Source organism: Cynocephalus volans, chromosome 2, assembly GCF_027409185.1.
Source record: "Cynocephalus volans isolate mCynVol1 chromosome 2, mCynVol1.pri, whole genome shotgun sequence".
Lineage (NCBI taxonomy): Eukaryota > Metazoa > Chordata > Mammalia > Dermoptera > Cynocephalidae > Cynocephalus > Cynocephalus volans.
The window spans coordinates 203,017,551-203,043,412 of NC_084461.1; the positions used below are offsets into that span (position 1 = coordinate 203,017,551).

General features: G+C 40.3%; 2 protein-coding genes across 3 annotated transcripts in view; one reads left to right on the plus strand and one right to left on the minus strand.

Moving 5' to 3' along the window:
• KREMEN1 (kringle containing transmembrane protein 1) overlaps nucleotides 1-25,862 on the plus strand; it is a 65,835-nt gene that overhangs the window by 1,786 nt on the left and 38,187 nt on the right. For both annotated transcript variants that reach the window (XM_063086770.1, XM_063086771.1), the window contains exons 2-3: nucleotides 16,700-16,862; nucleotides 20,444-20,535. In XM_063086770.1, the coding sequence (XP_062942840.1) occupies nucleotides 16,700-16,862; nucleotides 20,444-20,535 (255 nt within the window). The remainder of the gene's footprint in view (nucleotides 1-16,699; nucleotides 16,863-20,443; nucleotides 20,536-25,862) is intronic.
• Nucleotides 13,590-14,007, minus strand: LOC134370879 (cytochrome c oxidase subunit 7B, mitochondrial). The gene has a single exon (XM_063087806.1). It carries the CDS (start codon nucleotides 13,954-13,956, stop codon nucleotides 13,720-13,722), a length of 237 nt encoding a protein of 78 aa, XP_062943876.1. The 5' UTR covers nucleotides 13,957-14,007; the 3' UTR covers nucleotides 13,590-13,719.

The following is a 25,862-nucleotide window of genomic DNA, read 5'->3' on the forward strand; positions in this document are numbered from 1 at the left end:
TCATCTGTAAAGGGGGGATAATGGTAACTTCCTTGCAGGGTGTTATGAAGATTAAATAATATACTGTAGGTAATACACCCACATATAGAAGGCAGTCAATAAACATTTTAATGATACTTTTTGTAGTGCTTCACAGTTCATCAAGTGCTAGACACCTCATTTACCCTGGGAATGCTATGAGTGTCCTGTCTGATTAATCCCTGTAAAAGGCAAAGCTTGGCTTAAGATCAGTAGAACTGGGGTCTCCTACTGCTGTAAACCTGAGGTTCAGTAAGTGGTTTCTGAGTGATCTCGCCTTCTATGGGACTTGTACAATTTGATCACTTCTGCTGTTTGCCATGTGTTAGGAGTGAGGGAGGGACATTCTGAGAGCCAGGATATGTCAACATAACTGTAACCTAGTAACCCCTTAGTTCCACTTTGCCATCTGTGTGGTCAAGATTTAATGTCCTCTACGGAGAGAGAGGTATGGGTAGAAATAGACTGGTTCTTCTTCTGGAAAGGGGAGAATAATAGTTCTGAAGAGTGTCAAGTGAGCCAACTCTGTGCTTGTGCTTGTTGGAAGGTGACATCCTCTCCCCAGGCACCTTTTCTTTGCTATGGTCAAATGCAGCATGTCTTATGTAGTTTGAACCCCAAATCTTGATGTGCTTTTATTTAAGAGTCTGAGATGGGGGCAAATAAACAACCATTGTGAAATGATTTGTGATAAGTGGCCCAAGTTCCCAATTCAGTGAGCCTTGCCTGCTTGGTTTCCTACTATTCTGGTGCATTGCTGCTTTTGTGACTTTTCCTCACTAGTTCCAAAAGCAATTTTAAGGGGATACTACATGGTCTTCAGCATCACGTCCTGTCTAGAGCCTACCAACTATTTTAAAAATCCTTTCCAATAAAAAACACGTTTTCTGAGGATATGCCAAGCTTGCCATTTTATATTTTTTGATACTGTAATTTTCTCTAAAATTTTGTGGATGGAAAAAATTATTTCAATACTTATATTTTGCACAATTTTGTAATATTTAAATTACTGGTGGTTTGCATTTTTGAATGCTGACTTTATAAAAACAGTTAGCTCATTCCCCATCAAGGATACTTCTAATTACAGTGTGTAGCCAACCCCAAATGATCTCTCTTCTCTTCAGTCTTCCTTTAACATTCTCTCCCCTCCTTCACAATTGACAAGGATGATAGAGGTTAATGGTGGAATCTAGACTCTCCTCTCAGGAAGGAAGGCAGCCAGGGCCATGGGGCTGATGGGTTGTTGTAATGGGTTCCCACCTGGAATTTACTAACCTACAGAGGAGAGGTGACAGGTAGGAAGAAAAGAAAAGGCTGGGTGGACTTGGGCTACTTGAGTTCTTCACCTAAAGCAAACTGCCTTAGACAAACTTCTTGCTTGGGTGTTTTCCTACATTTGGGGGCTATCAGGTGTGCATCAACAGAGCTTCTCCAGTCCGGTTACCTTTACTGTGAATAGCCTTTTATAAGTTTATAAATTGATGCTCATTCTCCCCTAACTCCTCGTATGGAATTTGTCCCATTAGCCAGAGGTATGTCTTACCATAAAACTTATGAGTTGAGTAAACAGCAAGATCTTCATTCCTCTCTACAGAGTCTTGCTGCTCTTAGGGACTTCATTAATGCTAATAGGATTACTTGTGTGCAACTTTGGGGCTGAAGCAGTGAAGGAGTGAAGCAGACCAACATGCGTACCAATTATTTGTATTCTCTAAGTATTTTAAGAAACACCATTTTGACCTGGTATCAAAGACTGATCCTTTTATGAAAATTTGTTTTGGCCCCTAGAGAAACTCTTTAAGTCTTTGAGATATGCAGTGAGCCCTTTTATAAATCTTAAAAGCAAGAGAAGATGTTCTGTTTAGGCTTACTACTAATAAACAGCAAGTTGGTGTACTCAGTGTAGATATTATTGACACACTCATGGTTTAGCATAGTTGGTCCAAAAGCAATAAATGATTGGGCCGGCCCGTGGCTCACTCGGGAGAGTGCGGTGCTGAGAACACCAAGGCCCCGGGTTCGGATCCCATATACGGATGGCTGGTTCGCTCACTGGCTGAGCGTGGTGCTGACAACACCAAGTCAAGGGTTAAGATCCCCTTACCAGTCATCTTTAAAAAAAAAAAAAAGCAATAAATGATTAAGATAAAATATATTGCTTTAAATAGCTTCACAATATACAGATTAGGGATTTTTGGTGATGGGCAATATATCATCTTTGGTTTTGAATTATTGAGCCTGGAATGCCACCTGAAGCTCTAGGTCAGATGTGGGCAAACACTTTTTGTTAAGGGTTAGACAGTAAATAATTTGGGCTTTGTGGGCCGCATACTTTCTCTGTTGCTATTACTCAACTCTGAGTTTGTAGGGCAAAAGCAGCCATAGCCAAAATATAAATAAATAGGCATGGCTGTGTTCTAATAAAACTTTATGGACACAAAATTTGAATTTCATATAATTTTTATGGCACAAAATATTTTTTTTTATTTTTAAATTAAAAAATTAAAAACCCAGTCTTAGCTTGTGGCCATACAAAAATAATCAGTGGGCCACTTTCGTTCTGCAGCCTGTACTTTGCCAAGTTCTGTTCTAGGTCCGTGTTTACTAATTTTTTTCAGTGTTCACTGGTCTGGAAAAGGGGACAAGGAGGCTTGATTTTGGTGAATGAGTGAACCTTTTACCATATTCTGTTAACTAATTTTAAGATACATGTGGGGAAAATGGTTAAAATGGTAAATTTCATTATATATTTTACAACAATTTTTTAAAAAGATATATAGGGGAAAGTTTATGCACATACATTTGGATTTTAATTAGACTTTTTTAAAAGTTTTAAAGAGAAGTTTGGTGTGATCCAGTGTGCATTACATAAAGAAAATAGTGTCTGCTTCAGAACTGGCCTATGGTTTGTTCAGCTATGTCTGCAGATGTTGCTTGGAACAAACCATTAAGAGATCTGTTTCTCAGAAGAAAGCCCAGGCAGCAGGTGGCACCAGCACTGAGACAGAAAAACATCCAGGGGAAAGAAAAGAAAACAAACTTCTGTTAATTTCCTAAGCAGTTAATTTTTATTTCCTTGGTTCTATGTCATATTTAAAGTGGTCTTTAAAAAATAACAACGTGCTTAGCATGGCTGATTATTTTGTTTCAATTAAAACATTTTTGAAAAACAAAATGAAACATTCAAACATACCAAGTTGATTGTGTTTGTACTGTGGAACAGTTAATGCAAAACATTTGAGAGAGGCCGGAAGTTTGGATCTGTAGCTTTTGCCTAAGTTTTTGCCTCCTGAATAAGGACAACATAGGAGGAAGTAAATGTGTCTCTTAGAAAACGACCTGTACAGGTTTTGAGGTGAGATCTCCTCAAGACCCCCAACACCATCTGGCAGATTAGTTTCTGGCTGGCTCACTGTGCACTCTGCATGGGTAAGAGCGATGACAGGTGTTCCTTAAACATTCGGCTTGACTTTGAGAATCCAGCTGGAACCTGGAAGTATTAGTCTAGGAGGAACAGTCCGAGGTCACTCTTATTTTTCCTTCCCTCTATTTTCTTTATTGTCTTCCTCCCAAGATGTCAGTTCTTTTTCTCCAGACCTCACCTTGTGACACATTGTCTGGATTCAGACTGAACAGGGAAGGGAAAGGAAAGAGGCCATTTATAGAAATTTCAGATGGGTGGCCATATGCCTCACATATAGTCACTCTATAGAAACTTGCCTCATCCTCCTCTAAGGGGATTTCTTCCCTCACCCTCCTTTTTAAAAATCCTCTTTCTGGGTAAATACCCCCCTAGCCTGGACTTGTACCCATGTGAAGGGGAACACAGTTGGGTGCGAAGAAGCACCTTGGCAGACAGAAGATTTTAGGCTACCTCACATGCAAAGTTGCCTTTCTCTCTCCCAGTTGTACAACAAGACCCTTTCAGGGCTGCCCCTCTGCTGGGCCCAGCTTCTAGTTTCCCTTGCTGTGGATTTAATCCCTGGCAAGGAGCCGAAGCATTAAACTTTTATTGTTCAATTTACCACAAGGGTGGGGCCCTGCTTCTAGTGGGCTGAGGAGGCTGCAGCCACTTCCAAACCCAAGTGTCACACGACGTTAGCAACTGCAGACTTTGAGGGCTGGATTTCTTTCAGTTTGGTCAGATTCTTGGTTAGAACCAGAATAGTATACTCAAACTCAAAGTTTTAAAGCTAGGAAATAGTAAAAGCAGCATAGGCAACTTTTAAAGATTCATAATGCTTGTAGCTATCAGGAGGTGTGACTGACTCTGCATGGTTCCTTTATACCTTCCAAACAGTTGTATTAAATGGCTGTGCATGTTCCTTAATGTCCTAAAGTTGGATGAAAACATGGCGACCAAGTAGTTCTCTTCTAGAATAGTAGGGATTGTTAACCAATCCCATCACAGTATGTAAATTACTTGCTGCTGTTCAATCTATAAAAATTCATCTTCAAAGAAAATTATTGGGCTGGTAAAAATATTTTTAATAATGACCACAGAAGCCATATTTGTTTTTCTTTGATGTTCTTCCGAAGTCTCTTCTGGTTCTAATCAGATTGTTCCCACATAAAATACAGTGGAAATCTACAATAATAAAATCCCTATTCTTATGTCTATGGGGAAATTAACAGGATGGGGACTGTCCTTTTAAGGGGCTTTCCCCTTCCCTTTCCCCAGACTCAAAGCCTCTATTACTGGTGGGTGTTTTGGCATCAGTTAAGGACCTTCAATCCTTCCCTCCCTCCATGTTTTGCTCTTTCATTAAAGTGTTTCTGTTGTCTAATTATATCCTTTCAATCAAATTAGAGACTGTAGCATCTGGTGAGGGCTGTAACTGCTGCCATCTGCACCTCATATATACAGGCCTTTTCAGCTGAGAATCACTCAACTTCCAAATGGCAGGAAAAGATTTGGAAAAAGTTTAGTTGGAAGGGAGGTTAACTTAAAAGGAACGTCTTCAAAGGCCGGGTGCAATGCACTGCTTACTGTGATGTGTGCATGGCCATGCAGAGCTTCACTGGCTTGGCTCCCCCATAGATTCTTCTCTAGCTCTTCTGGCAGCTGAAGGGCTTCTGATTGTCTTAGCTGAAATGACTAGGTCTTCTCCCAGTTATGGGCTTTGTGGGGCCCAAGACTAAGCTGAGAACGTCTGCCTTGAGAACAGTCTTTTGTTATATGATCACTGGTTAATGGATGTGACACTTTCTGTTTATTCGACCATTTCTTCTAACTCAGTGATTTCAACTGGAGGAGATTTTGCCCCCAGGGGATATTTTGCAATACTTGGAGGCATTTTTGACTGTCACAACTGAGGGGGTGCTACTAGCATGTGAAACATCCTAGAATGCACAGGAAATCCCCCACACCAGAGGATTATCTGGCCCAAAACGTCAATAGTGCTGAGGTTGAAAAACCTGTTCTGATTGCATTATTCTTTTGTCCTTCCGTTCTCTGTGGCCTAGGAGCAGGCAACTCTGATCAATGTCTTTTCTCACTCTTAAGAAAGTAGATTCTTCATTGTCCACATCCAAACTCCTTAAGCATCTCTGTGGACAATGTTTCAGAAACCTTAATGGAGGAAAAGGTCTGTGATTCACTCTTTCTACTCTCACTAGTGTAAGATTACCAGATTAAGTACAGGATGCCCAATTAAATTTGAATTTCAGATAAACACCAAATAATTTTTAAGTATGTCTATCTCATGTAATATTTAGGCATACTTAAAAAATTATTCAGTATTTATCTGAAATTCAAATTTAACTGAGTATCCTGTATTTTTATTTGCTAAATCTGGCAACCCTACTAAATCCATGAAATGCTATGAAACTTTATTTATTTATTTTATTTTTTTAGTGGCTGGCCAGTATGGGGATCTGAACTCTTGATCTTGTTTTTTTTTTTTTTTTTGTCTTTTTCGTGACCGGCACTCAGCCAGTGAGCACACCGGACATTCCCATATAGGATCCGAACCCGCGGCGGGAGTGGCACCGCGCTCCCAGCGCTGCACTCTCCCGAGTGCGCCACGGGCTCGGCCCTTGATCTTGTTGTTACCAATACCATGCTCTAACCAACTGAGCTAACCTAACCAGCCAGCCCTAATATGAAACTTTTAACCTTTGACAAAATCACTGTCTTGGCCTCTTTCTGCCCTTTTATTATTCTGGGAGGTTAGAAATGACAGCACTGCCTGTTCCTGCCTGTTTATAAACCAGCACTACACTGAGTCTTTCCTTCTGCCCTAAACTGTCTCCCTGACCAGAACTTCTGAAACCTGTCTCTTGAGTCATATTTTTATGTTAGGGCCAATTAACAAGTGCTTATCAGATGCCTACTGTGTGCCCAGCATCTCTGACTAGGACTCATCCCTGTGCCAATTCACAGAGGACAACAACTTTGTTGCTTCAGGTTTTACGTTGAAGGTGTGCTCTGGAGATAGTTGTTCACCCAGCAGTCAGCTCCCCACTCAGGAACCCTTGTCTTACTTAACTATCCCATATCAACTGAAGGGAGTGGAAAAGCCCAGCGTCTGTCTTCTATGGAGTATTGGCTGCCCTCCAGGACTCCATTATTGGGGAACTTTCCTACCATCTGACATTAAAAATAGGTCACAGTCAGTACTTATAAAACTTGTCCAGAAAAGCTGGATTATATCAGTTTATTTGATCTCCTTTTAGTCTGATTGAGAGCTTCAGACAGCATGAAATAGGATTGCTCAAGTGATAATGAGGCTTAAAGCAGGTGTCTCCTGCTTAAAGGAAACAGAATATAAAAATTTATATTCATTAAAAAGGTAGTTGATAGGGCCGGCCCATGGCTCACTCAGGAGAGTGCGGTGCTGATAACACCAAGGCCACGGGTTTGGATCCTATATAGGGATGTCTGGTTAGCTCACTGGCTGAGTGTGGTGCTGACAACAACAAGCCAAAGGTTAAGATCCCGTTACTGGTCATCTTTAAAAAAAAAAAAGGAAGTTGATTATTCCCCCATTACAAGTGGCTTAATCATCGATTTTCTTTAAATAACAGAGTCCCTTGGTTTAAGTAGCAAGTGTTTGATTTTCATATACTTGATTTATATACACTTTCCTGGAACTTCTCATAGGTTATGGCTAGGTAAGTCATGAGAGAGGACCAGAGGCATAAGTTGGTAAGGAAACTGGGGTGCTCTGAATGTATCTGTAATGGATTCTGCCCTGCCCCACCCTCAGCTGCCCATTCACCTGTTTCTCTCATCCAGCAAACATTTCCAAGGCATCTTCTGCTTGGTCTGAGGATACAAAGTTGAGTAAGATGCTGAAGATGCTGGGCTCGTGGAAGCAAGGCCAGGTACTTTTTGAGCAGTTACAGTTTAAAGCGATCAAGACCTCTAACAGTCGTAGCAGTAGGCACTGTGTGACTTGTGTTAGAGCCTCTGGTTTCTATAGGAGTATAGTGTTGTCCATTTTAGACACTGAGCCTTCAAATAGTTTACCTTTTGTCTTGTTTTTTTGTTTTCTTTTGAGCTGACTTTTAATGAGCCGAGGTATTGTCTATCAGAAAGAGGGACTTTGAGGGCCGAGCCTGTGGCCCACTCGGGTGAGTCCAGCGCTTGGGAGCGCAGCGGCGCTCCCGCCGCGGGTTCGGATCCTATATAGGAATGGCCGGTGTGCTCACTGGCTGAGCGCTGTTCGGGCGACACCAACCCAAGGGTTGCGATCCCCTTACCCGTCACAAAAAGACAAAAAAAAAAAAAAAAAAAAAAAGAAAGAGGGACTTTGAGATTTTAAATATTATGCTTCCTGTCGTCTTATGTAAAAACTTTCTAGTATGAAATTCTACTTCAAGATTGAGGAGGATATTTATAAATAAATATCTAAAGTAGATCCATTTGTACTCACATATTACATTGAGAGATAAATACATCACCAAAGTATGATAGAATATGTTCTGTTGGTTCTGGCAGTGAAATCCATCAAGATACTTTGGTTAATTAATGAAATGTTTTTCTCAGAGTTCTGCTGAGCCAGTGATTTCTGATGAGACTTTTCTTTAACTGAGGACTGGTTTAATCTCTCTGTATGTGTTATAGAGCTAGATGCTTATAGGTTAATGGTCATCTTTTTCTCCAGAATTATCTTTTGGGCATCAATCTGATGATTGTATGTGTTTATAATATCCTAAATGATAAATAGAAATTCCTCAAGCACTACTGTATATTCATGATAAGTATTCCTGGCAAAAATACATGTACTTCACAGTGATAACCGTGGCTTGTTTTCCAGTGAGTCCTGCTGGGGTAGAAGTGGAACATATTCAAGATAAGAGCCAGATGGGAAAAGAGTGGTACCTAAGCTACGGCATTCTGGACCTCTTGTGCCTCAATAATTGTTTTTCAGATTTTTATTTGACAGATAATAAGGCCTCCTCTCTGTTTTCACGGGTCTTCTGAATTTAAACCTCTGGTACTATGCTTACTGTAGGGTCAGCTTTTCTTGGAATAGTCTTTTAAGTAATTAAATATTTCATCTGTTAATAGAGATGAAGACATTGGAGATTCAAATAGAAGACCTCAAGTCCCCTTCCAAAAGTATGAATTCTTTAGTTAAAATAATGTTGAGAGACATGGGCTTTTCTTCTGTTACTGTTTTTAAGGACACTGTCTCCTTAAATGTAAAGGAAGACCTAAAAGGTATTTGAAAGGAAAAGCCACTGATGCTTAAAAAATTACAGTAATTATTTTTGTGGTAATTCTACTTTGGGCAAAAGCACAGCTTGTTCTATGGTCATTTTGCATTGTTAATGCATAATCCAAGAACATAATCCAATGCATGAATATCTATCTTGATTTTAGATGGCTGATTGAGTTTGTTTATAGTTCTTTGAAAAAAAGCTAAGGTGGATTAATCGTAAAACAGCATGTTAATAAATATTTTCAAGATGTCCTTTTACAAATTTTTTATTATGGGAAATTTAGAACATGTACAAAAATAGAGAGGAGAATATAAGGAATTCCCATGTAGCTATCTCCCAGCCTCCATGATTATCAACTATGGCCAATATTATTTCATCTGCACCCCCTTCACTACCCCAGCTATATTATTTTGTAACAAATCTCAAATATCATATCATCTCATCTGTAAATATTTCAGCATGTATGTCTAAATGATAAGGATTCTTTTTAAAAACATAGTAACAGTATCATTATCACATCTGAAAAATGAACAATAATTCCTTAATGTTATCAAATACCCAGTGTTCAAATTTCCATGGTTGTCTCATCGGTATTTTTTACAGTTTAGTCAGCATCTAAACAAGGTACATTTAGATATATGAGTCTTAAGTCTTTTTAATTTTCCACTCTTTTTCTTTTCTCCTTGTAATTTATTTCTTGAAGATGTAGTTTCTTTTAAGCAAAAAAAAATACCTAAGTGCCTCTTCAGGAGGAGGGCCCACATGTTATTTTATATGAAGAGTTATGTTTTTACCCTAGAATTCTTACTTCCATTAGAAAAACATGTAGAATAGAGCATTTTAAGCCTAGAAGAGATTTTTAGCCATCAATTCTTTTCAGTCACATCATCCCAGACTTAGTTCCATTTTGTTAGATCTTGAAATTGTAGACGTTTAGACATTGAATGGACTTGGAGACCATCTGGCTCCCCTCATTTCACAGGTGAAGAAACCAAGGCCCACAGTGCTCAAACCACAGTGTCAGCTACTTATCTGGTGTCATTTCACCTTTATTCTAGTGGCCGTCAGTATTTACTATGTGTGTGAAAGGTTGGTGTTTGTTTTTCTTTTTTCTCTAAACTGCCCTCTCTACTCTAGATGGGATAACCTTCCTGCGTGTAATCACAGAAATCACTGCTCTTGAGAGCCATTGTTAAAGACAGGAGAGTGTTGGATGGGAAAAGGATGGGGATCACTGCCTTCCCACGGCCACGTGCACCTTTACTACAGGGTTCCACATAACTGAAATACACATTCCTGTAGTGCTTTAGAGTGTCTAAGGGCAAAGGGTGCTTTGCCCAGGACCATAGGCTTTGAAGATGTACCTACAAGTTCCCACTGTATTTGAAACCCAACAGAGTAGCATGTGTGTTGTGAACATTTGACAAAGTCATGTTGCCCTCTAAATGTTAAAAGGACTTTTTCCACCTCACCCTTTTATTTGTATAATCTATCCACCTACCAAATTTCATAGACATTTTTAAAAGGACAGAAGATATACCCATTGGAAAATGTTCTCTGCTGTTTTAAGATGCTGTAATTGAATTTAATGTGTATTGATTCATGTTAATTCCAAACTAAGCTAAAACCAGCCAGGTTCTTACAACTAAGATCAACAGATGTGCTAAGTGGTCCCACACAGAACAGAGACTTAACTTTGGTGGATTAAAAAAAAAAAAAAAATTGACTCTCACAAGCATCACATATGGAGGTCCAACTAGTAATTCTACCAGAAAACCGGGAATATTCCAGACTCAGCATGAAAAAAATGTTCTATTTCTCAGTATTCTGGTTTCAGACAAATACCACGATTAGGAATGACCTCGTTATAGAGCTTCGTTGAGAACATAGTCTTTGACTTTATCAAGGAATAGAATGTCATTTAGATTAACTGCTGCTTTCCTACCACTATCTCATACTTGTCAAGTTTTAATTATTTTACTTATTTTATTTTATTTATTTTTTGGTGGCTGGTACAGGGATCAAACCCTGGGCCTTGTGTTATCAGAACCACACTCTAACCAACTGAGCTAATTGGCCAGCCCAAGTTTTAATTGTTTTAAAAGGACATCTCATTCGGTTTTTTTTTTTTTTTTTTTGTCTTTTTGTGACCGGTAAGGGGATCGCAACCCTTGGCTTGGTGTCACTCGCACCGCGCTCAGCCATTGAGCACACCGGCCATTCCTATATAGGATCCAAACCCGTGGCGGGCCCAGCGCCGCACTCTCCCGAGTGCGCCACAGGGCTGGCCCGACATCTCATTAGTTTTAAACATGAACTTTAAAAATGCAGTGCGTGTACAACCTGGCAGAGTTTTGCCTGGGATTCTGTTGTATTCTCCTCACTTATAGGAAGTATAATTCTGAATTATGTGATCTTAGTAGTTTAATATATAAATGAAGATGTTTTTCATCACATTGACAGCTGAAATTTTGATAAGAAAAACCTTTTGTTCCATTACATCTTTTTGTCTTACCTCTTATCCTTTGAATGCTGGGATTCAATATAGGATTCAAATCATGTATATTTTCTATCCTGATGGTAGCCTGATAACTTTAAACAAAATTGTAGTAGGATGATGTGTCCACTTATTTATGTTGCATTATCTTTTACAGAGCTAATTATTTTTATGGGCCAGAATAAACTATATTATCATGAGGGTTATAGTATTTCCACACTTGACTATTTTTATAACCTTTATAATTACATAATAGTAATTTTTGGATATCTACTGTGTGCTAGTTATTTTAGTTGCACATTCTCCAGTTCTTCCAGCTGCCTTGAGCTGTGGACAGATAATCTTATCCCCCATTTTGCAAGTGAAGAAACTGAGGTGCAGTGACATTAGTGAGTGCCTATAGCTTGTAAACCATAAAGAAAGCTGAGGTCTGACTCCAGAGCCCCTAACATGCACTTTCCATACTGTACCACATTGTTGCTAGAAGTTTTCAGTGATAAAAGGTACTGAAAAGAGCTTTTCTAGCTTTTCTCCTGCCTCACAGCCTGTACTTTCTCAGTCATCGTTGATATGTCCAAAATGTTGGAGGGTCCCAGTTCTCAGCCCCCATGTCTTCTCTGTCCACACACAGTAATCCTGTTCTGTCTACACATCAGTCCTGGGGACCACCACATTTCTAACTCTAGCCTTAGCCTCTTTCCTTAATTCCAGGCTCATGTGGCCATCTCCTTACTCTTCACTGCCACTCAGTTTTCTGAAAGGTGTCTCAAACTTAACCTATCTAAAACCAAACCCTTGATTTCCACCCCAAAACAACTCTGTCCTTCCTGAGCCTTCCCCTTTGTAGTAAATGGCATCACTGCTCACCTGCTTGCTCAGGCCCAAATTCTTGGTCTTCTACATGACCCCACTTTCTCTCAGACGCTGTATCCAAACTCCAGCAAATACTTTTTGGCTCTACTTTCAAAATATGTCTAGAATCTGATCGCTTCTCACCACCCCTCAGCTGCCAGCCTAGTGCAGCCCATCCTTTCTAGCCCGTCCTATAGTAACCACCTAACTGGTCTCCCTGCCCAATTCTTGCCTCTGTATAGTTCTCCATTCAGCAGCTAGACAGTTCTATTAAAAGATGTCGGATCATGTCATTTCTGTGCTCAAAGCCTTCCAATGGCTTCCGTCACACATAGAACAAAATCTAATTTATATAACCCTCAAGACCTTACATGTCCTGACCTTGCCTGTCCTTTTCCACTCACTCACCCTACTCCAGTAAGATTAGAGGAGCAGCTTTATAGTTCCCCAAACCTGCCAAGCACATTGCTGCTTGCAAGGGTTTTGCACTTGCCATGCCCTCTTGTCAGTGACTCTCTCTTCCCACCTCCTTTACATGGTTTGCTTCCTCTCTTCATCCATATCTCTGCCAAATGTCTCCTTCTCTCCAGGCCCTCCCTGACCCACCTTATCTAAAAGAGAACCCCCACCATTCCATCTCCATCCCTTTACTCTATTTTTCTTTATAGCACTTAACACTATCTGATACTAATTTTGATTGGTTTATTATAAGCATGTCTCCCCTGTTAGCAAGTAAGCTCCATGAATACAAGGTCTTTGTTCACCGCTGTAGCCCCAGTGCTGTGACCAGTGCCAGGCACATAGTATTGAATAAATATTTGTTGAATTAATGAGTGAATAATATCCTAGACATTAGATCTACTACCGTCACTCATTCTCTTTCACTGAATACATAAATATACAGCTGGCTGTGTGATTTTTTTTTTTAATTGATTTAAGCCACTCCTTGCTTATCTAGCCAAAGCATCTGTCAGTTTCGTAGCAGTAGAAAATAAGGGAGGCAGGGTCCTCATTACCTACTACACTCCCTACTGTTCTGATGAAATCAAGATGCACAGATAACTTTAAGTCCAGAGCACTCAGGTTTGTTTTTCCTACTTTTTTCCACAATTGACATATACTGAACGAGTCTGGTCACAAAATAATCATAGAGGCTGGCCGGTTAGCTCAGTCAGTTACAAGATGGTGTTGTGACACCAAGGTCAAGGGTTCCAATCCCAGTACCAGCTGGCCACCAAAAAAATCCAAAAAACAAAAATCATACATCTGATATACTGACTCAGTTTCCCCAGTGTAACTTAGAGCAAGATTGGATCTGAGAACAGACCAGAGCAAACAAGCCTGTACTTTTCTATTCCTGCTCTCAGATGCCTTCTCATCTCCGTTCATGAGGACTGTCACCTGTGTGGATGGCTGCCACATTCTTTTGTATTACAAATGAAGTCATCTGAGTCTCTGGGAACATGACCCCACCTGCCCTGCAGGATGCTATGTATTGCTAAGACCTTCCATTGGTCATCAGCATGCATTTCTTTTTTTTTTTTTTTTTTTTTTTTTAAGGTTTCAAACGTACTTTATTTCTTCAATAATGCCATATTTTAATGGGTAGACAGTGGTTTTACTTGGCATCAATTATGAGTTGGTTTTGAAACAATTCACTATTACACCAGCTGGGATGATTACTGGTCTTTCCACTCCTTTGGGGTGACTCTGCCAACAGGGGACAGGTTCCATTCTATTCCAATTTGTGTTGCCATGTATGTCCATACAGCAATACAGAATGTGGCTCCACTGGCTAATATAGCATTACCATATTTGTCATGGAAATCAGGTTTCTGATGGCTCTTCCTTGCTATCGTTTGTTGAATGCTTCGAACTTGGAGACGACTTAATGCGTTTTTGGCCAAGGGAAACATGGTGAAGAGGAAGACAGAACTGCGGCAAATGCAGCTGTTGGCTTGGCGAAAACTCGCCCATCAGCATGCATTTCTGACTCCTGGGTCACTCCTAACCACTTTCTAAAAAATTTATTTTGTATTGTATGTATTTAAGGTGTGAAACATGATGTTTTGATATGTAAGTTCTCATAGGAAAAAAGGATGTATTGACACATAGCAATTAAAATTCTAGCAATTGGCAAAGATTGGCATAATGCTCTTAGGATCCTCTAAGTGGTTCCCAAACCTGATTACATAACAGAATCAATCATCTGGGAAGCTTTTTAGAAATACAGGTTCCCTGGTCCCACTCTAGTTCTGGGATTAAAATTGGACTCTTGTATGGTACATACCTCAAATTCTCTCTCTCTCTCTCTCTCTCAAGCAGATCAAACATATTCCTAGTGATAATAAGTGCTAAGTAGCAAACAAATAAAGGGTAGAAAATAACAGTGGAGATAATGAGGATTTTCTGAGGAGGTAACATTTAGTCTACTATGGGAGGTATTGGGGAGGAACATTTCGGGCAGGAACTAGTGTGGTGTGTTCACAGAATTAAAAGCAGACCAGTGTGGCTGGAGCTCTGTGAATAAGTGAATAAGGAAGGAGCTCGGGAGTGGTGGGAGGAAGGGGCTGGGGCCCAACGTGGAGGCCTTCTGAACACCTCTGAGAAGAGTGCTTTCGTTCTCCTAAGGACTTTGAGTTCTGTATGGAGAATAGATTGTGGGAGAACAAAAGTGGAAGCTGTGAGATCTGAACTATTCTCTGATGATGAACTGGACTAAAGCTGTGGCACTGAAGAAAGGAGAAGGCAGTTTCAGGGTATGTATTTCAAGGAGGTCAACAGGACTTGCTGATGCGTTGGGAGTGGGTTGAAGGAGAGGGTGGGGGAAAGAAGGATGATGCCAAGGGGGTTCTGCTAGAAGCAGTTTAAGGTGTGGGTGAGGGGCCGGCCCCGTGGCGCACTCGGGAGAGTGCAGCGCTTGGGAGCGCAGCAGTGCTCCCGCCACGGGTTCGGATCCTATATAGGAATGGCCGGTGCACTCACTGCCTGAGTACCGGTCACAAAAAAAATAAAAAAATAAGGTGTGGGTGAGTGCCCCACTAGCCCCATCTGTAAGATGGGGGTATTAAGGGTACTTCTCTACTGGGTTGGTGGTGAGTTGACATTTGTAAGGCACTTAGGATAGAGGTTGGCACACAGTAAAACACTATGTGAGTATTAGAAGTGATGTGGATGATGGTGATTCGTCTAAGGTTGCACAGCTGGTTAGCAGCAGGTCCAGGACAAGAAGCCAAGGCTTAGCCTCTTGGTTTAATGTATTTTATGCTACACTGAGCTGCCTCCTTCAATTACACTTGAACTTTTTTATTTATGCAGACTCTTGGTAGAGGGCTTGGTCGTCATTGGTACTTGATGAGTTGCACTTATCATAACGCAAGTGTTGCACCAAACATGATAAATCGCTAGGGTTTTCTGTGTAGCCTGGAATTTCAGATTATTTTGGCTATCCATAAAATGATGCCATTCCAGACAAAACACAGGACCCGGATGGCAGGAAGATGGTCCTGGAAGAGAGATGTTCTGTGGATGGTTTTTAAATATTAAAAGAAATATCTTCCAGAATATGGATGTGCTCAAATTGTCAACATGCTTAGGCTGGAGTGGGTACATACTCTACAACAGGAGATGGTGTTAAGAGTCCTTAATACCGGAAGTTATAGGTCAGTGCATGCCAGGAGAAGGAAAGAAAGAAATCTAAAAATGTTGGTTTAACTCCCCCAGATTGTCAGTTTTCTAGTGATACATCTTGAAGAAGTGTTTCTGTCAGTTTCAACTAAGCTAATTTTTAAAAATTGCTCTTTGTACTGTGCCTTTCTCATGAACTTCTGTGAGTTTAATGCATGCAAGATGTGGAGGGAAATCATGTCAGCCTCACATCCCATCCTCCCAAAGTCTGAGAAGGAGATTTTAGAAGCACATCATTGTACCTGCAGGGATTTGTCATTTTATTAAATGGTACCTGAAACCATTTTCAATGTGTCTTATAGGAAAGAATTTCAGAAAGAAGTGAAAGAAAATGCCACCCCAGCCCTTCCTCCTCTCTCATGTTGACTGTCTGTTTTGTTGCACCTCTATCTCAAATAGCATGGGGAGGACTGTTCTTCATTACCAGGGAATGTGAGTCATTCCCAGATTTGTGTGATTGGGATTCCAAAGCATTGCTGTATCCGATGGTCTTATTAAATCCAAGTGTCAGTGTGGCCTTTCAGACTGTAGGGGAGAGCTCAGTTACAGCTGGTGACCTGGTTCTAGTTACCACACAGAGACATTGGCAAGAGCAATGACCCCCTTCGAGAACCCAGAATTCCACATGGATGTCTGTTACCAACTCTTCCCAGATTTGGGGGTTTCCTGGTTCATTTCATGGGTTTCAATACATTTCAGCTCCTTGTTTATATCCTAGTTAGAATCTGTATACTTTAGGGGAAAAAGTGTCTAGTGTCTATAGCCAAGCTAGTGCCAAGATTAGCCTAGCTTTTGGAGAGTACCTCTTTTCAGATTTACTCAACACTGTTAAATGCACTGTGTCCAGGATCTAGTAAGACACTATCCATTTCCAGCTTGATCCAAAGAAAACAAATAAAACATCAACCAGAGAAGGAGGAGGCTATAGATGTTGCCAGGAAATTAGTTTGCTCTGTCTTTTCTTTCTCCTAGAGTGTTTTACAGCCAATGGTGCGGATTATAGGGGAACACAGAACTGGACCTCACTGCAAGGCGGGAAGCCATGTCTATTCTGGAACGAGACTTTCCAGCATCCATACAACACTCTGAAATACCCCAACGGGGAGGGGGGCCTGGGTGAGCATAACTATTGCAGGTAAGATGGGGCCACTCAATGCTTAAAAAAAAATCTCTGGTCTTCTCTTCCAACCTTTTCTATCCCTGCTCACAACTAGGGAAGCTTTATTGTCTCCTTTTGGTCGACTCAGGAGGTCTTTCTTTTCACTGTTTTAAAAATCTTCCCCCCCCCCCCCCACACACACAAAATCTACCATTCTTTTCAACTTGGGTTGCTTTGATACTGGCTTTCAGAGCTATGCTTTACTGTTTGATCACTTCTTGTCTCTTTGGGAGAATTTTCTTAGTTGACCCTGTCACTAGTGGACAATACACAGGCAGCAAAGATGTCTAAGCTTTGAGAATATAGTGGTCAAACAGTACCGCCTGTGACCCAAACCTCCCTCTGCTTCTGAGCAAAGGAAGCTGCCTGTGTTATCCTGCCTCTGGCCAGCCCAGGATAACCTTGCTATGGAAACAGCTGTATCCATCAGATTTATGCTGTTTATTTCCTTTCAGTAGACTAAGGTGTTTCTTTGCTTTTCACCTCCTGTCTGACTCTAGCAGGGGCTCTTAACCTGACACCCATGGTTCGTCATATGTGTATTCACAATTTCCTGGGGAGATGATCCATGGCTTTGATCAGCTTCTCAAAGTTATCTGTGATTGAAAACTACATAAGAATCACTGGTATGTAGGGACCAGATCGTGGTAAGGAAACTCATGGTTCAGCAATATATTAAATTTAGTTATTGTTAGGACAGGTATAAAGGCAGCCTCTCAAGCCATTGGGGACAGGGAAAAATGATTGCTGAGCTCCATCTGAGCTACACACCATGTCCCTGGTTCTGCAGACATTGGAATCTCAGCCATGTTGACCCAGCTGAGCCAACATATATATTCCTGCATTGCATAGGCCACACTGTTTACCTTCTGCCCTCCTTTTGCTAACACTCTAGGGCCCTTGTGGTTGTCTTGAAGTCACCAGGCCTATGGTACATGTTCTCTTCCCTGTACCTTCAGTGTTTTCCTTCACTTCTTAACTTGTCTCAGCTAACCATCCCCTCACAGCTGCTGTTGCATTATTTTTTTTGTTTGCTTGTTACTATGAAAGTATTAAAAGCTTGTTCCAAAAAAATTTCTCAAACACTTCAGATATATATTGTTTAAATAAAGTCTCCCATTTTACTTCTTTCCCTGAAATCCTCTCACCAAGTCCCAGTTCCAAGATATCAGAATTTGTGTATTTGCTACTTCGTATTTTGCTATTTTTTTGTATTTTATTGTTAAAGTTACACATACTTATTAATTCTTCTATATTTTATTTTTAAAGTTACACGTGTTAATTTACATTTTTTTGTATAAATAAAAAATCAGTTCTACTCTATTTCTGGTTCATTTCTTCCCTGTTGTTTTTCTGTTCGTAGGAATAGTTGGGTTATGTTGGGAAGAATGTTTAGGGAGAGAAATAAGTGTTTTTTGTTTTTACGTAGTTATCCTCTTGTTTTGAAGTGTCTCTTGGTAGTAGGCTGTTGGTTTATTCTATTTCTTAAGTCTTCTCAGAAGAGCTCCTGTTTTTAAGTCTGACTTCAGGGTAAATTTTAAATTTCCAATGAGGCTTAATTTATATGAAAAACTTTTTTTTCTTATAGATTAGCACCCATTTCTACTCATAGGCTCCCAGAAATACACCATTAAATACCCATTAAGAAAGCAGTGAGAGCCAGGAGAGACCACCTTTTTCCTGAGCCCTGGCACTGCAACCTTCTCCTTTGATTTGATGGAATGTATCAGACCTGAAATACCAGTTTATACTTCAAAAAAAGGAGGCTGAAATTGTTGATTATCATCACATCAGAGAGTCCAGGCCTTGTGTTTTAGCACTGCAGCAAAGTCAAGGATGAATTTGCTTGTTCTTTATTAAGCTATTCTGATGCTTTTCAGAATGGTTTTGACATTGATAATAAACAGTTGTTTTCTAAGGGCTTTATCAAATACTACATCAAAGCTGAACACTGAATAGAGGGAGGAAAATGACAGCAAAATACTGTTTAAAGAAGGGCTTTGTACAAGTTCTCCTACTTTGATTTCTCAGCTGACACCCGACACCATGTTTATCTTATGCGACTTTTTCAGACCCATCACATTTGAGATGTATGAGAGTTGGCGAGTGATGGGAGGGAACGCACTTCTCTGGACTCAGAGTATCTGGATTAGAGGGGGAGGCAGAGACTGGGGAAGAGCAGAGTTGGCGTTGGCACCTGCCTTTGGGCACAAGAAATAAAAGGACCCTTTGTGCTTCGGGAAGCTTATCTTCTAGGCCACACAATAGGCTTATCCCGCTCAGGCCTGATAGGGGTTGCTCCAAAGCTCCAGGCTGCAGGGTCTTTATGCCCGTTTCCGGCCTAACTGGAGTGTCTGGTTTCCAGTGTTCTGAGTCTAAATAAAAGGGGCTTGGAAAGCGGTGAAGAGAGGCGAGGCTTTTCAATGTGTCCAGTAGCCCCTGCCATTTTTTGATCTGCTTCAGCAGTGCTGCCTGTTATTGTCATGGCATCTCTGAGTTGAAAAGACCTTAAAGGGCATTGATTCCAAGCCATTCTCATTTAGAAATAAATCTGTAAAAAATATTATTGCCATATCAGAAGTTGTTACTGGAATGACAAGATCACAGGTTCTAACTGAGACTCTATGGCATAGTTTTCCTTAAAATTTTCTGAAGAGTCAGTATTTTGAGGAAGGAGGAGGTTAGCGTCCATTTCTGTTAAATATGAGTTGATCGGCCTAATCCTGGTGAAAGCTTGTCAGTGCAGTCTATATTATGTGAATCTTATTCTAATGTTTAAAAATTACACAATTGGAGTATTCATTGTAGAGGAAATAAGAAAATAAAACCAGGAAAAATGAAAATCACCAGTAGTCCCATCATCGAGATAAATACATTTTCCCTAGCTGCTTAACATTGCCTTGTATGGATATACCATATTTATTTACCCAATGCTGCCCCACCCCCCGCTTGTTGGGACAGAGCTCGAACCCTGGACCTTGGTGTAAACAGCACCAGGCTCTAACCAGTTGAGCTAACCGCACAGCCCCCAACTTTTCTTATATTATAAAAATGCTTTGTTGAACAACTTTATAAGTAAAGATTGCCTGAGAATAAATTCCTCAAGAGGAAATGGCCAAGTAAAGGGTTTGCATATTTTTAGGGCCTTTGGCTCTAATTAACGAATTGCCGCCCTGACTGTTGTGTCAGTTCGCATTCTCATCAGCAGGACTGAGAGCACCTCTGTTCACTCAGCCATTGTTCACATTCAAGGTGCCAGTAATGCTGTTTGGCGTGATTTGTTCAGTGGTCAGTTGTCCTAGTTACATGATAGCGAATTTGTCAAACATATATCACCTTTGCTCATATTCCCCCAAACTCTGAAGCATATGTCAGAGGGGATAGGTTTGTTCTCATTAAAATTTTTTTACTTGGTACGAGATGACGTAGAGATATATACTAATTATTAGAAATAACACAAAAGCTAAAGCAATTTCTTTTCTGTAAAACTGAAAAGCAATGAGCCAGTTGACATAAAACATCATAAATGTCTTTGATTGTGTCCTTTTCTCCAACAGAAACCCAGATGGAGATGTGAGCCCCTGGTGCTATGTGGCAGAGCATGAGGATGGTGTCTACTGGAAGTACTGCGAGATACCTGCTTGCCAGAGTAAGACTGTAATACACTGTTTGATGGTTGACGGGACTTTGGACACTAATAAGGGTGTGGCGTGGAAGGCCACCGCCAGAGGTCAGGTAGTTCAGACTGGCAGATTTCATGAAGCATGTGAAGGGAGAAGCCCACCCTGTTCTGAGGATTTTCACTTCTCTTGTTGAGGCTTTCCAAGAATAGTAATGCCCATTTTCTCAGCACCCCATCCCATCGGTATTTGCTTGGTGGGTAAGCCCAGTGAGAATTCCTACTTTTAGTTAATTTCCTCATGCTGATTCTTTCATGGACAAAGAGGGCAAAAGCTCAGAGCAGGTTAGGGGAAAAAAGGTATCTTGCATTTTTTGGAATTAATTTTTTTGGAATGAACATCTTTATACATAGTGAAACTAAGTTATGACACTACTTGTTATTATTTGGGTTTGAATAGGTCCCTTGAAAAATAATATTCAGTAAATAAATTGTTAAATATCATAAAAAACAACGTGATAATTCTTTTACCCACCTTAGGATAAAGTGTTCTATTGTTTTCTGTGGTAATAACTCACAACTCAGTTTCTTCAGCCTTTTACCGAAAGGCCTGATTTCTGTTTATCCATTCATTCCTGTATTCAGTGTTTATTATATATGTAAGGTACAAAGGCAAAAGGATACCCTGACCCTCAGGGAGTGTATGGTGTAGGAGGAATTTCAAAGAGAAACTTTAAAACAAGGTAGAAAATACTGTAGAAAAGTTTTGCAGAAGGTGTAAAGCATAGAGACTAAATCTGGTACTTATATGGAGTTTACTAATGTAATGTTTATAATATGTTTTAATATTTGCCACAGGAGCAGGGTTCTCAGTTCCTAAAGCTGAAGAAAAGGACAGTTCATTCATAATCATCCCATTAGGCTTATTTTTTCCTTATTATTTATCAACACCATGCTCTAATCAACTGAGCTAACCAGCCAGCCTTCCATATTATTTAAACCTATTCTTTGCCACCTTTCTTACTCCTCAGGTCAGGAGGCTTGTGTGTATAGTGTGACATGGAGGTTCGAGTGGGACCTGTGACTCTTTTCACTCATGCCTAGAGCAACAGTCTGAATTCTGATGCCCCATGGGGAAAGGGCAGCCCGTGAACCAGTGCTGCAGGCCCAGTACTCGCCTTTGCCTTTCTAATTTAAACTTCCAAATGTCACTACTGCCTGGAAGTTAGGCCCTAGCTTCACTATCCTTCCAACCTGAGTGTGCCTTAATTCAGTACCCAATTGAGAAAACAGTAAAGAATGGGTTTTCACTCAGTCTGTTTAATCAAATTTTTTAAATGAAAAACATCTCATTTGGCTCTAGTTATATAAAAAAGAAAAGGGCAGGGGGAGAGGAAAACAGATTTTCCTCGGTCCGTTTGCTCTACACAAAGATAGTCTTTTAGTTCCAGCCTATGTCATTCTCTCAGGAATCCAAAGAGAGGATTTCAATCTGGGTTCTTTTATTTGGAAAGATAATCTTCAACTTGCATTTATAAAATATAATTTGGGCCAATAGGAGCTGATTCATGTGGTCATTGAAACTAGATTCCAGAAGAGAGAATTATAGCAAAATGGTACAAACCATCTAGTATGCCTCTAATTCATAATATTTGCTAGATGTACCTCACTGTTATAAAAAAGGAAAATTAAATATTATTTCTGGTTTTTTGTGGCCCTTTGATAATTGTCTCAAAGCCCTAAAGTTGGTCTTGAAATGGTCTGGGTAAGGATTCTTGCAGAAGTTGGGAATAAGAACTCAATGGTACCTGGTTTGGGTGGATGGAAGGGGAGCAGTGTCTGGCTCTGGTTCTTTGGGAAACCCTTAGTTCACCTGGTGGGCACCAGGGCTCCCCATCAATCCGAACCTCAGACCTTGAGTCTGGCTGAATATTGTGCTTCTAGTGTGTCTGATTAACATAGTCGAGGAAAAACTCTTGTGCTGTTTGCAGCAAGAGACCTTGGTAATTGCCTGTGGATGAAACAGATACAGCCTGCCTATTTTAGGCCAATTTTGTCCTATTTCTGGATGTGGAGTCCTAATTTTCATGAATAATACTAACCCTCTGTGTGAAGTGGCTATTCATGATTAGCCCTGAATTTGTCATACAGGAAAAGGCCTATGACATGATCAGATTCCTGGAAAGTTCATATATGAATATAACAGACCCAGCAGGAGTCAGAGGGAATGAATGTTTAGGGACAAAACAGAATCTGGTTGAATGGTGGGCCATTGTGTGGAGACCGGAATCTCTGCCCTTTGGCATGTTACGTGGAGATCTACAACAAGCAGGAGGCAGAGATGAAGTATGATTTAAAAGGGAGCAAAGAGAAATTTGAACTGTGCTCTTGATCTACAGAGCATGGATCAGATCTTACTTCAAAGGAGAACAACTCCAAGGAGTTGCCTCTAAAACTGCTTCTGTCAGTATGTGTCTCAGAAAGCCCGAGTTTTTATTGCAGCCAGGAGATATACAGATTTTAAAAGCAAAATCTCATCATCAAGTTTAACATCCTTCTAGATCTCGCTCTCTAGGTTTGGCTGTTGAGGGGGAAAATCATTTGGCCTAATATCATTTGTATATTTCTTTTTCCTTAAGTAATCATCCTCATCATTGTAATTCCTTTTATTTCATTGCTTTTGAAGGACATGCTTATGTGGACCTCAGCATTGCTTTGGCTCTACCCTATTTTACCTCTAGGTTCTTTATAAAAGTTTTGTGGGGTTTTTATTTATTTTATTAACTTTTTTCTGGCTGCCTGGTATGGAGATCTGAACCCTTGACCTTGGTGTCATGACACCGTGCTCTAGCGGGCTAGGCTAACCAGCCAGCCTGGGGTTTTTAAAAAGTAAACGATGTAGTTGTGAGTTGGTTGGGGGGGGGGTACCTGTGTCACGTAGTTGATTTGGACCTGAGGCCACAGGCATGAGAAATTTACGTTCTCAACTCAGAGCTATTTTTTGTTTGCTAAAAAAAAAAAGATTACCTAATTTCTAAAAACTCAGCTGTAAAAATTCGTCTTTGAAATAGGGAAATTTGGGTAGAGACTCAGTACTAGATTATATTAAGGAATTGCTGTTAATTTTATTAGCTACAATAATGGCATGGTGGTTTTTTATATATCTGGGTATATATATATATTTTAAGTCCTTTTATTTATTTATTTATTTTTTTGTCGTTTTTTCGTGACCGGCACTCAGCCAGTGAGTGCACCAGTCAGTCCTATATAGGATCCGAACCCGCGGCGGGAGAGTCGCCGCGCTGCCAGCGCAGCACTCTACCAAGTGCGCCACGGGCTCGGCCCTTAAGTCCTTTTAAATTATAGATACATACTGAAATATTTGTGGTTGTAATGACATTATATCTGGGATTTGTTTAAAACAATCCAGCGCCCAAAAGAGTAAATGGATGGCAGTGAGGGAAATAGATGAAACAAGAATGGTAAAAGAAAAAAAAAAGTGTGTATTGATGCTGGGTGATGGATTCATTAATCTTTCCTACTTTTGTGTATGTCTGAAAGTGTGCATTACAGAAATTTTTTTTAATTGATTTTATTATATTTTAAATACTGTTAAAAATCAATAAATACAAAATTCAGAGTATCTGGATTCAAATAGGTAACATGATTAAAACCTAAGTTGTAATACTTTTACATGTAGCCCACAGGTATCTGAATTTATTATTGAAGTCTCGGTTATTAAACTTATTAAAACTATTTGTTATTGAAATTAAAGTTAGGTATTAAAGTTTAAAATCACAAGAATGTTAGACATATTTAGAACGATTAGCTGTGACAAATGACATTTCTTAAGCTCTGACCATATGACAGACTTTGTACAAAATGGGAGATACAAGGCCTGTGGAGAGCCCTCAGTCAAGGACAAAAGACAGGCACATGAACAGATAAGCACATGTAGAATACTCTATAATAAGTGAGGTGAGCAAAAGTCTGGGAGTACCAAAGAGGGGCATCTACCCTGGCATGGTGGGAGGTAAGGGCTACTGTTTGTCAAAGAGGGCTTCTGGAAGAAGCAGGGTCTCAGTGCAGGGCTTCTCAACTTTAAGGTGCATACAGTCACCTGGGATCTTTGTTAAAATACAGATTCTCATTCAGTAGGTCTGGAGTGGGCCTGAGATTCTACATTTCTGACAAGCTCCGGGATGCCAGAGCTGTAGGACCACACTTTAAGAAGCATGATTCTAGATGTTAGGGTTCGGTGGGGCAAAGAGGTAGGGAGGGCATTGGAGGTAGGGGGAACAAAACTGTTCCCAACATACACGTGTGTGTGCGTGCATGAGTGCACAAACGCACATACACACACACTGATAAATTCCAAGCGAGTCAGTGTTACTAAAACATAAAGTTTAGAAAGGAAGGATCAGGAGATGAGGTCTGAGGTGAAGCGGATGGGGCTAGATGATGGGAGGTCTTGTGGGCTGAGTACAGAGCTTGCACTTGATCCAAGAAGGTAGTGATGCAGCTGAGGAGAGTGCTGAGTTTCAGACATTTCTCTGTAGCTTCTTAAGCCTCTATATTAGGGATTTGGGGTGAGACTTTTTCCTTTTAATTCATGAGAAGTTCTCTAGTGGTTGCGTGATTCACATAGACCAACTCTGAAGATACCAGCAATAGCACCTCTGCAATAGGGAAGCTTAGGTGAATCTCAGCCTGTGACCTCACAGGCTAAAGTTCCTTTTAACCAAATGACACCCTGGCCTTGTTAAAGTAGATTTGTATTTCCTCAGCTATTAGTATTTGCCTTACAAAAAAGCAGCCCAAAGAACAGGATTTGAAAGCTTCCAATTGTGATCCCTAATAAGAGTTTTTAAAGCTATGTTTAGAGTTTAAATAAAAAGCCAAGGGCACTTTGGCCGTGTGGTCAAGGCAGTCTCTCAATTATAGACAAAGTTTTGTTTCTGTCAGCACTTTCTTCATTTTAATGTCAGCACTGATTTTCATTGTGTTTCAGCTATTGTTAAATGCCTACTATGTACAAAGCACTTATATTCATGTTCACACTGTCTTATTTTACCTTTCAACAATCCTATGAAGCAGGTGATATATTCACTTTCCCTCCCCCATTTTTCACATGAGAAAATCGAGGCCAGATATTAAGTGATTTGATGAGGATTACACTCTGAGCCAAATAGGATTTGAATCTAGGACTCCTGATAGTGAGACCAGTCCCTTTTCCTTCTGGCACTTGAGAACAGCCCCATTTCTTTTATTTCCTTGACAACAGGGGCCCTGGGATGGATCTGAGCTACTGTTGATGTCATTCTTCAGAATTTTCTTTGTGGATTGTTTGGGAATTA

What these genes read in the sequence shown, in the direction of transcription:
- LOC134370879 (XM_063087806.1), bottom strand. Translation starts at nt 13,956, where the DNA reads ATGTTTCCCTTGGCCAAAAACGCATTAAGTCGTCTCCAAGTTCGAAGC.